This window comes from Marmota flaviventris, chromosome 7 (assembly GCF_047511675.1).
Source record: "Marmota flaviventris isolate mMarFla1 chromosome 7, mMarFla1.hap1, whole genome shotgun sequence".
Classification (NCBI taxonomy): Eukaryota; Metazoa; Chordata; class Mammalia; order Rodentia; family Sciuridae; genus Marmota; species Marmota flaviventris.
The window spans coordinates 55,643,460-55,658,472 of NC_092504.1; the positions used below are offsets into that span (position 1 = coordinate 55,643,460).

General features: G+C 33.9%; 1 protein-coding gene across 1 annotated transcript; it reads right to left on the reverse strand.

The window, feature by feature from the left end:
- Positions 1 to 842: 842 nt before the first annotated feature.
- Jchain (joining chain of multimeric IgA and IgM) lies at positions 843 to 11,829 on the reverse strand. Its single transcript, XM_027950877.2, has 4 exons — positions 11,651 to 11,829; positions 7,935 to 8,061; positions 2,493 to 2,573; positions 843 to 1,900 (listed from the first exon to the last, which is right to left on the reverse strand). The coding sequence occupies exons 1-4, from the start codon at positions 11,712 to 11,714 to the stop codon at positions 1,690 to 1,692; spliced, it is 483 nt and encodes a 160-aa protein (XP_027806678.1). The 5' UTR covers positions 11,715 to 11,829; the 3' UTR covers positions 843 to 1,689.
- Between the last annotated feature and the right edge of the window lie 3,184 nt (positions 11,830 to 15,013).

A 15,013-nucleotide genomic window follows, 5' to 3' on the forward strand; every position in this document is an offset into this window, starting at 1 on the left:
CCATAGAACATTTTTGTGCAATAGGTTAATAGTCAAAAATGTTTACTAATTAAATGAAATCCAAAAACTTAGTTGCAACCACATTTTAGATCAATAAATAATGAATGTATCTTTAGTATATGAAAACTATTATTCCTACTGACAAACCATAGTCCGTCCCATCCTTATCCCTAAAGAAAAGCTAAATATCAATATAATCACAATAGAGGTTACCAAAACAACTATCATTATTTTTTAAAAGGAAATAGGGCTTGGGTTGTGGCTCAGTGGTAGAGTGCTTGCCTAGCATGGAGGCACTGGGTTCAATTCTCAGCACCACATATAAATAAATTAATTAATTAAGATCCATGGACAACTAAAAAAAGGAAACAGAAGACTGCCTCTTAGAGAAATTGACTTTTACTAATCACCCATCCACTACTTTAAATAAAGACTCAACATTTACTTTCCACCGAACCCTTAGATAGGTATAACATTTGGCCCTAGTTCTTGCCATAAAGTTTTATGTGCCATGAAGACCTTGCCTTTTTATTAATTGTAGGTGTAAAATCACAAAGCCACCTCAAATATGTACAAATATGAATTCAATGATTAATGCATCATTACATTGTACTTACACACTAATTGTTCATCAAGTTGTATTTAATTCACATAAGAAAGTTAACACAAATAAATTTTTTTAAATATTTATTTTTTAGGTGTAGATGGACACAACACAATGCCTTTATTTTTATGTGGTGCTGAGGATCGAACCTGGGTCCCACCCGTGCTAGGCGAGCGCTCTACCGCTGAGCCACAATCCCAGCCCCTAAATGTTTTCCAAATAAATTATTTCACACAGGTACATGCTTACGAATCTATTTAATTGTTCAAACTGTACTAGAGAATACATATTTTGGAATACATATTTCATTAAATTCAGTTGCAACACAGATGATTTCTAATGGGAATTTCTTACACTAGTCGGATTGTCAAAAAAATTTTCTTATCAACAAAAGAAAAATTGTTTTACCTCTTGCAAAGTCTATGTGTCATATCAGAACACATTTTTCTTTTCTTTTTTGGTGGGACTGAGGTGGTACTGAGGACCTCATGCATGACAGGCAAGCAGTCTGCCACTGAGTCTCATCCCCAGCCCTCAAAATATATTTTTCAACGATGCATTTAATTATATCACTTTTAGCAATCTTAGAGATAGCATTTTATATTATTTTATAACTGGTTCTAAATAATTGGTTTTCCAATTATTTTTCTACTGAAGGCAATATAAATGACCTCTGTTTACACATGTATTTTCTCTACACAGTGAAACTTTTAAAAAAGAGAATAGGATGTGCAAAAGCTCTGACTCTCCAAGGCAAAGCAAAAACAAAACAAAATAAAACAAAAACAATGAAAGGCATTTAATTTATGCCTCTTGATTTTTTATTTTTAGTCTTCGAGTTTTATTTTCTCCCTTCATCTATTTTTTATCCTTTCAGAAAAATCATGATAATTGACTGCTTTTAATACTTAGAGTTGAGAAGTAATTACCTAATAAAATAACAATGTTATTATTTCAGTTATTTTGAGGGAAAATTGGTTTACATCACCAAAAAAAATCAAATTTATTGCCAGTAAATATACTAAATTTCTGGATCAAAATGGAGAGCCTCTCAAGAAAAGTTGTGCAGTCAACAATGACTTAAATTAGTCAGGATAACAGGAATCTGGAGTCAAAGCTGTTTGTACCATTTTGGTCTTACCACCATATGTAAGTGGGACCATAGCTGTATAGCACTTGTTTCTATCATAAGTGTAGCAGGTCTCTGTAGCACTGTCTTCTTCACAGATATTGCTCTGAGAGGCAGTAACCACCTGATTATCCAGCTCCACTTCTGTGGGATCACATTTTTTACAGCTGAAAAACAAATAGAAGTCCCCATTAAATGCTATCTCAAAATATGTATGACTATGCAGATTTATCTCAAATCAATTAGTTGTTGCAGCTCTGACTTCTAATAAAGGATGACTTTTTTTCAGATCTAATCAGCTCTACAATACAGAATAGTATGAGATTTTTCAACCTTGGTATACAAAAATTAGTTGAAAATAAACAATACATTTAGTTATATATACACCATACAGCAATTTTTACTATGTTAAACTTATTCCCAATTATATATTTATTTAGATGAATTATTAAGAGTGACAAGAATATTTTTTAAAAACTGTTTGATATTGGATTCTATCATTTCCAAAGAAACATCTGCATGTTAATAAGCTGAAATTCACTTCTTGAACTATTAGGTTACACTGGACATTCCTATATAAATGGAAATAATTTCTTCTTTAGAATAAATTTGTAGTTACTTTTTATATGTGACAAAATTTTATGAAGTTATAATATCTAATAATTAACACATGAATTAATGTATTCAAAAGTTCAGATTTTCAGAAACATATTAACAAGGTAAATTAAAAGTTATTAATTATGAAGGAAAATCTCTTACAGATCAGACAAATGGTACACAAATTTGGTTCTCAACGGTGAGGTAGGATCAGAGATATTCTCCCTGTTGTTGAAAGGAACACTAAAAAAATAAAGGAAAGAAAACAAATCAAAATAATGGAACACCAATATTGCTATTTATGGTAATAGGTATAATGCTAGAACAATACTTATCATGACTTTTAACCACTGTATGGTAATACTATCACTCAGGTTTTGACAATAATTTGCTGTATTTTAAATATTTCCCACTTAAAATAAGCCTCAAAGCAATTCTTCTGTCAACTCTCTTTGCTTACTTGGCAAAATCCTGCTTTTCCTTTAAAACTAAGCTCAAATTTTATTTTGATCTATTTCCCCTCAATACACTTCATTCCTTGTAGTCTCATTAAAGCGCCTATACATTTATTATAACAAATGACATATAGTCACTTGTCTATAGTTGCTTTCCTAGGCTGTTTAAGTTCTTAAGGCAAAAACACTTTTGTAATCCTAGTGCCTAACTTGATATCTGACGTGTGGAATATGTTCAATACTTGTTAAATGAATAGGCAGATATTATTATCCACTTTTTAAAGATGTGAAAATTGTAAATGAGAGGGGTTAGTAACCTAACCAAATAACGTAGCAAAACTGAAACTTTTCCATGATGCTGTGCCAAAAAAAAACTTAGATTATCAACTAGTTCACATTATTTCATTAACTTTATTTTTTTAAAATAACAATTAGATTTGAGTTTAATACCAATTAGATTTTTAAAAAGAACAGCAAAGATAGAACAATCTCTACAAAGGAAAGAATTTCTGTCTGGCCTACAGCTATGTTTAAAATGCTGCAGGCCAAAGATGAGGGCTCTGTAGGATGAGTAAATATCACACTGCCAGCGGAGGTATTCAAATAAGTTACAAGCATTATGAAAGCAAATGTTTTCGACACAAGCATACCTAATACAATAATTAAAAAAAAAAAAAAACAGACTTGAAACATTCCTATTTGAGGGTGCTCAAGAGGGCATGCAGGCGGGCTTTCCACTATCTAATGCCACCTCCTTTGTGACCCTCGACCTGCATTTCAAAGGTCATGAAAAGACCATGTAAAATCTAAGCATGTGTAGAGCCAATAGATTGTGGACTCTATTGTGTTAGTGACAGCCTCTACACAATCTCAGAACACCAGTCCTTTTCTCTCTTCTGAATAACTTTGGAATTTACAACTACCTCACCTCACCTAGTTACACACCCCATTATGTGACTGAATTAAACCCAGACCAACCCTTACAACAGCAAAGACATTACTGTCTTCACGGTGAATATGCTAAGCTTTGAAGTACAAATTTTACTTCTACACCAGCCCCTATAAAGACATTCGGTGTTTGAAAAGAGTTTAAATGTGAAACACTGCATTTAGTTTTAGGAACTTGGCTATGAATGAGATCACTATTCATTTAGTAGTTCCCCAAATGAGTTAGAAGAATGTGTAAAAAGAAAGGAAGGTCCCTTGGAGACTTGAAATTCTGCAGTAGCACAATCCCATCTTCTTTGTTCAAGAAGACTGTAGTTCATTTTCAGAATTCACTCCAGAATCCAGTGATCTTGGGATGTCAGCAAACCCATCAGGGCAAGAGGTACATGAAGCGGAAGAGCATCACGTCCAGGAGCACGAAGAGCCAGAGGTCCAGCCAGTACGAGTGCTTCCGCAGCCCATTGGTCCAGGCCTGCGGGTCCCTGGCCCGCGCCGACCCGGGCACCTCCATCCTGCCGCGAGCTCAGGGACTGTCACTGCCTCGCGCCACCGCTCAGGAAGCAAGATGCGGGCGGAACCATTTCATTAACTTTAAAATGTTTCACCTACATCATTCCTCCTCATATGTATCCCATATGAGGGGTACCAAAAGAAACAAAAAATGTGTTTCCTAACTCAATATTTAGCAATACCATCCACATAGATATCCAAGTCAAAAACCTAGATACCGTCCCCAAATCCTCCTTCCTATCACAGACTATATCTAATCAATCTCACAGTCCAGTTGAATCTAATTTTTTTGCTTACGTGAAATCCATCCACTTGTCTCTTTTCTCATTATTACTGCCTTTGTTCAGGATACCACCATTGTCCTACATTGTAGTGACACCCTTTTGTCTTGACCCTCCCAATACACTAGTCACATTATTGCCCAAATGGTCTTTCTAAAATAGAAGCCCAATTTTCTTCTCCGCCTAACCAATAATATCATCTCCACGGATAACAGGGTATCATTAACATAGCATAGAAGGCATTTCAAAATATGCCCCTAACTCTCCAGCTTTATCTCTCTCAATGCCACCATGTCCCTCTACATGCCATCATCTATAAACAACTGCTTGCAATTCCACAAACTTAATATGGCTTTCTCATCTCCAAATCTTAACCAGTTAAGCAAGAAACAAACACTAAGTACTTACAGTGTACCTGGTACTATACTAAACATATTACATGATAATCTCATATAATTCTCAAAGCAATCTGTTTCCTTTTCCTGGAATGTTTTGCCCCAACTATCAACCCTCTCATTCCTCATATGTATTTAATCAGTCAACTACCATTCAGCTAATAACCATCAACCATCCCACCACTTACTACCAACACATTCTTCTGCCTCCCACTGTAGCTTCCTCCTGCCAAAGTGGACTGAACGCCTTTCTACAGGGCTCCTATAACATCATATGCCTATTCCTTTCATAGCATTTACAATAGTGTGTTGTAATTGCCTTTGGGGGGGGGGGGCGGGGCAAGTAACCAAGGGACTGAACTCAGAGGCACTAAACCACTAAGCCACATCCCTATTCCTATTGTATTTTATCTAGAGACACTATCTCACTGAGTTGCTTAGAGCCTCACAGTTGCTGAGGCTGGCTTTGCACTCACAATCCTCCTGTCTCAGTCTCCAGAGATGCTGGGATTACTGGCATGGGCCACCACGCCTGGCTGTAATTGCCTGTTTAAATCATTTATTTAAGGTTTCCCATTAGACTGCAAATTATTTGATAGAATGGATTAGTTTTATATAGATTGTTGTAACCCCAGCACCAACCCATATTATTTGGCATTCATGAAATAATTATTTGTTGAATGAATGAATGTATCTGTTCTTTATTAGATTATAGAGACTCTTATGATTTTAATAATGAGAAAAGCATGGTATAAATATTATGAGGGTCTACTCTGAGTTGAACACTGTCCTTTTACAAATTATTATATTTAATCCTCAGAATTCTATATATATGTATAACTAATTTGAGCCTGTTCCTAAACTGCAAAACAGGATAAATGTATATATAAATAATATATACACATACATGTATGTGTATAAATATACATACATAATTATTTTACAATTTAAGAAATAGGCTCAAATTAGTTAAGTTACTTCCCCCAAAGTCACATTATTGTAGTAAGTGATGGAGTTAGGAATAATGCCATATTTATACATCAATGGTAATATACTTTCAGAAATAAGATTAGGGAAAATCAATATACCTCAGGCAAAGATGCATGAAGTAACTGAATTACCTGATTTCAGTGAAAAATATGATAAAAAGAATAATGTTATAAAAAATGATGAATTAGAGAATCATGGAGAGTTATTTGAAAAATGTCTCTGATGGGTGTGGTGGCACCCTCCAATCCCAACTACTTGGAAGGCTAAAGAAGCAGGATCACAATTTTGAGGTCAGCCTGCACAACTTAGCAAGAATCTCTCTCAAAATAAAAAATAAAAAGGGCTGACATAGTTCAGTGATAGAGCCCTAGTATGGCAAAATAAATAAATAAATAGATAGATAGATAGATAGATAAATCTTCTTTTCCTTACACATAAGATTAATACTCTTCTTTAACATGGTTTAAATGTCAATGTCATGGATGCCATTCCTTTCAGTTACAAGCCTCTGCAATTGTTCCATCCCTAACAGAATAATGAGAGGGATCTAAGTGATCAAAGAAAACCTGGTATAAGAGGTAATGGCTAGGCCAGACATGGTGGTAGGTGTCTGTAATCCCAGCAACTTGGGAGGCTGAGGCAGAAAGATCAGGAGTTCAAAACCAGCCTTAGCAATTTAGTGAGGTCCTAAGCAACTCAGCAAGACCCTGTTTCTAAATAAAATACAAAAAGAACCGAGGATGTGGCTCAGTGATTAAGCATCCCTGGGTTTAATCTCTGGTACCGAAAAAAGAGAGAGAGAAGTGATAGCTAAACTAAGATAAACAGTGTAAAGAAGAGTTAACCAGACTGAAAGGGAGGGTAGAAAGAGTTTTTCAAACAGAGGAACCAGTAAAGTATAAAAAAAACAAGAGTAAAAAAGCTCTATGAATGTGAGGAAATAGAGACACTGAAGAACTGCTAGATTTTTTAACATAAAGTAAAAATGGCAATGAATGATCTTGAGAGTTATGCTAAGTTATGAGATTAAGCATAGGAATTTGAAATGTGCCCTAATAATAATAATGGAGAAACCATCAAAAGGGTTTTGAGCAGGATAGTGGCAATGATAACTGACACATGGGTTAGATAAATGAATAATAGCAAATATTTTTTAGTGTATGCCAGGAACTATATAAGCTCTAAAAGGAAAAAACTTCTCAATTTATTTTACGATAACACTATGAAGTAAGCACTATTTCCCCCTATTTAAAAATGAGAACACTAAAGCTTAGAGTGGACAAGCAGCTTGTTTATAAAAGCATGCAGTTATTACATGACCCAGCCAGCACTTGGAAAAAAAAATTTAACACTGTATACTTTTCCCATGAATTGAATGGGATTGAACACTGTGTTCTTTTTCTATCATAGGTATTTGATGTGGAGGTGGGGAGACTGTTAAGGAGTGTTTAATAAGGAAAACTTACTACTGATTGGATCTAATAGGAATCTCATTTCTCAAACATTTTTAGTATTCTTGATATTGAATACAAGCTACATAACATATAACTCTGCAGTATGTGTAAGGTGAAATGAATACCTAAAGTCCACTCTACAATTGAAGACTGAATCAAATTAGATAATTTGACCACTCTGTTCATCTTAATACAGACATCTGAATAAATGTAAAATATCCAGCTGCCTATATATGGTATAAATAGGGCTTTTAATCTTAAGTTTCAGTTTGAACTGATCAAAGACAATTCAAAGTTCTGATTTAAACTGAAATACAGAGTATGTTAATGACTAGATCAGAACCTTTGGCTAGAATTTGATCTAACTGTTTTTTTGATTGTCTGGAACACTTTGTTCCTGCCCTCAGCTTCTACAAAACTGCCTTAAGCTCACTAACATGATTCGACCTCATGTAAGGTATTACAAGTCAAAGAAGAAGTAAAGATATAGATATTCATCTAAATAATGCTTAGTAACATAAAGTATCTCTGTGTACAACAGAGAAAAAAGCAAATATGGAGTGTCACGTACATAATTCGAATATTTCTCTCCACAATGTCCTCATTAGGATCTTCAGCAGAACGGATGATCCTGGTAGTAACACGGGCACATTTACATTTGTTGTCAGCAAGAACAGTCCTCTCTTCTTCATCTTGGGCTTGAAAGGTAAATACATTGTCAGAAAAATGGAAAACAAAAGTCTGTATATATAGCTTCTATTGAGTTCATTTATATTTCTTGCCTGCAAAAAAATTAACTTTATTGTTAATCAATCCCAGCATTTTCTACTTGCTGTCTTTCCTAATCTTAAACAGCTAAATTGAAGCTAGGTGTGGTAATCCTATAATCCCAGTGACTCAGTGGATCTCAGTGAGGCAGGAGGATTGCAAGTTCAAAGCCAGCCTCAGCAACTTAGTGAGACCATAAGCAACTTAGAGAGACCCTGTGTCAAAATAAAAAGGTCCGGGGATGTGGCTTTGTGGTCAAGCACCCATGGGGTCAATCCGCAGTACCAAAACAATAAAATAGTTAAGTGGAATCTCACATCACAGTGAAAGAAATCCAAATGTACTCTAAAGGGAATTTTCTCTTTTATCCTTAGACCAATCTATGAGAACCTGAACTGAAAGAATTCCAGTTTTCATGTAATGCTTCTAATAGAAGCACAGGTCTTTGAATGACACAGCCTTATAAAAATCAGGGCTAATAGTTACAAAAAAAACAAACAAACAAACAAACAAAAATCTAGATTTTTCCCCAAAGTAATTCATTCAATGTAAACAAAAATAGCATTTGCCTTTTGAACCTTATTTAAAATATCACATCCTAAAAAAATAAACATATCCTTACCCTTCCTTCCTCAACTCAAAAAAAAATAGTTTGGGGGCTGGGGTTGTAACTCAGTGGTAGAACCAATGCCCAGCATGTGTGAAGCACAAGATTTGAGCCTCAGAAGAACATTTAAAAAAATAAAAACTCAGTCTTCATTATTTAAAAAAAAAAAAAAAGTTTTCTTTTTTTTATTTGGTTGTTTTTTGCTTAAATTGCATTACAGGTAAGAACAGGCATGTTTTCTCCTAAGATAACCTTATTTCCTAAAACTTTTAAATATTCTCCACCATAATTTTCCTAAACTAATATATTCTGTTTACAATAATAATCAGATTATCATGAAACAATGATTAAGTCAAATCAAATACATAAGGGCTATATTAGTATTTCTTGTATAAATTATTTTCAAGGATAGAAAATATTCTGATATTATGATATTAAAGAAAATATTCTATAATATGAATATTCTATACATTTGAAAAAATAACTTAGAAAATATTATGAGGTACTAGCCATGCTGTGTAATATGGCAGTCTACAGGAAAAAATGAATTAATGAATTAATACACAAATGACCATTAAAAAGGTCCTTAACTCTTGAGTATCAAAATATATTATATAAGCTAAATATCAGACAGAGAAGTCTGATGTTACAGAATAAACAAAGAAAATTTCTTATTTTCTGGATTTGGATCAATTAACAGATATTTAAAGAGTTAAGAATATCATTAATTAATAGTGCTAACTTTAAAAATTGTTAAATATCAATTACATTCTTTTTTAATTATTTTTTTTAGTTGTAGATGGATACAATATATTTATTTTATTATTTATTTTTATGTGGTGCCAGGGATCAAACCCAGCACTTCACGCATGCTAGGCAAATGCTCTACCACTGAGCCATAACCCCAGCCCCATCTTTATATTCTTATAATTTCAGCTAAGTGGCCTTTAAAAATTCCTCCCAGTATGCCTCAACTAAAAATATGCAAATATTTAGCATATGAATTTTAAGTTATAAAGGCTATATGATTAGGATAGATATTATTATAACTGGAAGTCTAATTATTCCTGAAATGATTCCCAGAGCAAAGATCTAATTGCAACATTTCAATCATAATGATAACAGCTATTACAAAAACATTTAAAGATCATTGTTATTTTCCTTATAATTGCTTGAAGTACTCTATAATGCATTATTATCCCATTATTCATAATATTTTAATAAATCTGTCCCAAGTCTGTATAGTATTGGAGAAGAAGCATTACAAAATCAATTCAAGATAGTAATACAAATCTTAATGTTCTGAAAAGAGTAAAATGATTCTTCCCTACTTCTGTATCCATAACTCTCAATTTTCTTTTCAATTAAATATAAAAAAGCATGTAATGCCTGACTAAAAACATACATTGAGTCAAGTAAAAGGCTTGACTATTAAATATGAAATTTTAAATGTCCATATTCTATATGGCATGTAATTTATTTCCTTACCAGAAACCAAAGAAGAGATTATCATTACTGTTATTTTATAAAAATATTAGGCAGTCTAATAGATCTACCAGAAAAAGTATAGATACTTTCAATTCATCAACCCTTAGATTTTAACATTCTCTCACAGAAAGACAGTATTTTTCCTAATAAACCTGTTATTAGGGATTTGCCTTACTTTATTCTAAGAGGGCCTGAGAGACATAGTAAGTGCTCAATAAATAGTTAAGTTTAATTTAATTCAACTCAAACAAATAAGAAAATAACTATATAACAATGCATTGTAGATAGGACCACAGGAGTTTACTAAAAGGTGGTTTCCCTTATGCATGCAGAATAGGGTAGTAGTTAGAAGCATGGACTATTGGGTCAGATTTTACCTATCACTTGCTGCTGTGTGACTCTGGGTTTAAGCTATTTCAATTAAGTTTCAATCGCTTCAACTATATGTTGGAACCTAGCCTCATATAGCTATTGTGGAAATCAAATGGAATGTGTAAAGCTGTTAGCATAATACAAAAACAGTATTCAATAAGTGATGCTCATTTTATATATAGCTACATATAGTTTCATATATATACTTATAAGGTATATAAACATGTTTATAAACATTTTACATGTTCATGTATATATATTATATATGCTTTATTACTAATATTTTATATTTTAAATATTATTTTATTTTAATGCCATTATTAAATACATATATATGTATACATATGTATATGTAAAATGGCTATTCTTAATTACATTTTGGTTATGCTCTGTCTAGAAATAAAAATAGGCTCAGTAAGTGTTAGAATTAAACTGGTCAAATTATGTCATTTCTAATTCATATGCCCTAGATGAAAACAACTTAACATAGTACTTCCATATCCAGAATCTGATAATTTTCTAAGTTGTTTGAAAAGTCGATAAACAAAATACCAGGAGTGCAGCCATCAAGATACCAACCTGTTTTAATGTTAAACATTGTTAAAGGATCATAATATATCTGTAGTCCAGATCTAGGAAAGTTGTTAGAACTAATACCATTCACTCTGAGTAAATAAAATCACAATGTATTCTACGTTGTGCTTATGGTAATTATTACTTCATTTCTCTAGAATATTAAGAGACAATAAGATGAATGATTTTTAAGATTCAGTATGGACATTCATATAAGTATGATATCTACAGTTAGCCAAAAAAATGTACATTCTTGTTCTAAAGATTGTAGTAGGCAAACAAGAGAAAAAAGAACAAGAAGAATCACACCAAGTCTCATCTGTATAAACATCACTATCCATATAAAGATTAAAGCATGTTAGAAGAAAGTAGCTGGTTATCTGACCAACCAAAACATAAATATAAATCTTCAAATCTGAAAAACAGATGTATAGTATATTTTTCCTTTTAGCTGAGTTTATTATATAAATACTACATACCTGTCACAAGAACAGCCTTAACAAAAATGGCAAGAACTCCCCAGAAAAGCAAATGGTTCTTCATCTTGACTTCACTTCTTTTGCAAAAGTCGAACCAAAAAGTCAGGGTTAAGGTGTGTGTTCTCTAAGGAGTGTGCAAATGATGCTGCTTCTGCTTTCTTAAAATAACACACCCTGCAACTAACAAACTAAAAACAATCACCACTGCGGTTGAAGTCTGAACTTTAAATGCTCCAGTGGAAAGAAATGTATGATTCATATTAAAACATTTTCTTCTAAGGCATCCCCCCCCAAAAAAAAACATGATTTGATGCAATCATTTTTATTCTGCACTAATGCTATATAAATGTGTAAACCAAAAACAAATAATAATGTCAAGTTAGGAATCTATTAAAAATGATGTTCAAATAGGGGTCCTCAATTTTATTAACTAGATACATTCATATTAATCTTCAAATCAAATATCTGACATTTGTTGTAGCTAGAACCATTAAATTAAGGGAAAGGAAGGAAAAAGGATGAAGCAAAGGAATAAATCAAAGTACTTTAAGAACTCCATTCTATTAATGTCAATTTTTCCTACTAGTCTTTAACCAAGTTACCAGACTTAAATATCTATGTATATTTTCATATTACTTTCAGTTATTTTATAAGTCCAAACATGTAATTAGAAGGAGAAATTGATGGGCTAGGGCTGTGGCTCATTGGTAGAGTACTTGCTTAGCATGCACAAGGCACTGGGTTCAAGCCTCAGCACCACATAAAGATAAGTAAAATGACAATATTGTGTCCATATATAACTAAAAAACATATTTTAAAAAAAGTAGAAGAAGTTGTTGAATACTGGATTAATCAATTGCCACATTTTAATTTAATAGCATTAAGGCAGACCTGTTTTCCCATCTAGTAACATCTTTCAAAATTGTAAGCTCATGAGATTTTTTTTTAATGAGATGCCTCAACAGAAAACTGAATTGTTGAAATATTTGCTTAAATTTTTTTCACTTAATTAGTGTTAAAAAAAGACCCTGAGCTTTGGGACAGAGCACCCCCTACCCCTACTTCAACATGCTAGAATTTCCTATGCCCTAGGACTGGTTCCAGTAATATATTGGTTACATTTATATGCAACAGCATCAAATCTGTCACTTTTGATTCCTGGGGTCTCCTAGAATTATAAGAGGTAGTAAGTAACACTTCGAGATCATAAGTAAGCAAACTGGAAGTCAGAAATGGAGAAGGAGAAATTAAAGGTTAGCATATACTTGCATTCCTTCAAAGAATGTATATTGAAAGTCTAGCAAGAACAAAGTGCCAGCCACTGGAACATACAATATTACTCTAACATCAAAATTTATTCTCATTTTATTTCTACTGTCAGTAGGACTTAGAAACTACTTAGGTTTAAGAAAAATATACTGAAATCACATGAACAATTTTCTGTATTATAAAAACAGAGCCAGTCATGGTGGCACATACCTATAATCCCAGATATTGGGTGGTAGTGGGGGAACAAGGCAGGAGCATCTCAAATTCAAGGCCAGTCTGGGCAACTTAGTAAGACTCTGGTCTCAAAATAAAAATTTTAAAAAGTGTTGGGAATGTAGCTCAGTGGTAGAGCACTTGCCTAGCATGCATGAGGCCCTGGGCTCAATCCTCAGTACCAGAGAGAGAGAGAGAGGGAGGGAGGGAGGGAAGAACAAATTCAAAAGCACATTATTACTTCAGTTTGTGGTCAGGATGTCAAAGAAATATAAATCACTCTAAGGGCTCCTTGCCCCTAACTATAGTTTCTAAATAACTGATTTATTCTATAGTCAAAGAGAGAGAGAGAGAGTGAGAGAGAGAGAGAGAGAGAGAGAAAGAAACCAAACGTTAAATGCATACTTTTAAAAGTCATTAGTTCCTTGAAAATATATTCAATGCTTGACTTCCTCCCCAAATATCTGGGGACAAATTAAAGCTTCCCCCAAAGTTTTTTTTTTTAATAAAAGCAAAGATTATTTAATTCATAATTACTAACCTAAAGAAAAGCTCTAGGGCTGGGGTTGTGGCTCAGTGGTAGAGCACTTGAGTGGCATGTGCGAGGCTCTGGGTTCAATCCTCAGGACCACATTAAAAAATAATAATAATAAATAAAGGTATTGTGTCCAACTATAACTAAAAAATAAATATTTTTTTAAAAAAGAAGAGCTCTATATTTTGTGTTTCCATTCTTTTAATTTTACAGTTTTGTATTTCTATTATGTAAAATGTTTTTAAGATAAACTGTTTTAATAAAAGAAAGATGTGATAATTTTGTCACCAGAAGCGAGTGGCCTATGCAGGCAATATGGAGTCTAGAATCAGTGTTTTACCTCATGTGGTCTACAGATCTCCTGCCTAGAATCACTTAATGTACTTGTTAAAATATGGATTTCTTGGCTACTTACATAGTAAGAATTTCTGGAGATCTAGCCTTGGCGTATGTATTTTCAAAAAGCACCCCAGTTGATTCTAATGTACATTAAAGTTTGAAAACTGATGGACAGGAAGCCTGTGGAATAATGGGGAGTGACTAGTAGCTTTAACTATGAAAGAGCAAGGTGTTAATAAAGGTAACTTAAAAAAAATAGGCTCAGCTGTCAGAGAAATGCAAATCAAAACCACCCTAAGATACCATCTCACTCCAGTAAGATTGGCAGCCATTAGGAAGTCAAACAACAACAAGTGCTGGCGAGGATGTGGGGAAAAGGGTACACTTGTACATTGCTGGTGGGACTGCAGATTGGTGCAGCCAATTTGGAAAGCAGTATGGAGATTTCTTGGAAAGCTGGGAATGGAGCCACCATTTGACCCAGCTATTCCCCTTCTTGGTCTATTCCCTAAAGACCTAAAAAGAGCATGCTACAGGGACACTGCTACATCGATGTTCATAGCAGCACAGTTCACAATAGCAAGACTGTGGAACCAACCTAGATGCCCTTCAATAGACGAATGGATAAAAAAAATGTGGCATTTATACACAATGGAGTATTACTCTGCATTAAAAAATGACAAAATCATAGAATTTACAGGGAAATGGATGGCATTAGAGCAGATTATTCTAAGTGAAGCTAGCCAATCCCTAAAAAACAAATGCCAAATGTCTTCTTTGATATAAGGAGAGTAACTAAGAACAGTGTAGGGACGAAGAACAGGAGAAGAAGATTAACATTTAACAGGGATGAGAGGTGGGAGGGAAAGGGAGAGAGAAGGGAAATTGCATGGTAATGGAAGGAGACCCTCAGGGTTATACAGTGGAGGAGGTAGAGAGAGAGGAGGGGAGGGGAGGGGAGAGGCGGGGAGGGGGGAGGGTGGAGGATGGGAAAGGCAGCGGAGCAC

What these genes read in the sequence shown, in the direction of transcription:
- Jchain (XM_027950877.2), bottom strand. Translation starts at nt 11,714, where the DNA reads ATGAAGAACCATTTGCTTTTCTGGGGAGTTCTTGCCATTTTTGTTAAG. An exon ending in GAGAGAAATATTCGAATTAT is followed by an intron (nt 2,574 to 7,934) that starts GTACGTGACACT and finishes TTATTTTTTTAG; the next exon opens with TGTTCCTTTCAACAACAGGG. An exon ending in GTGTACCATTTGTCTGATCT is followed by an intron (nt 1,901 to 2,492) that starts GTAAGAGATTTT and finishes TTTGTTTTTCAG; the next exon opens with CTGTAAAAAATGTGATCCCA.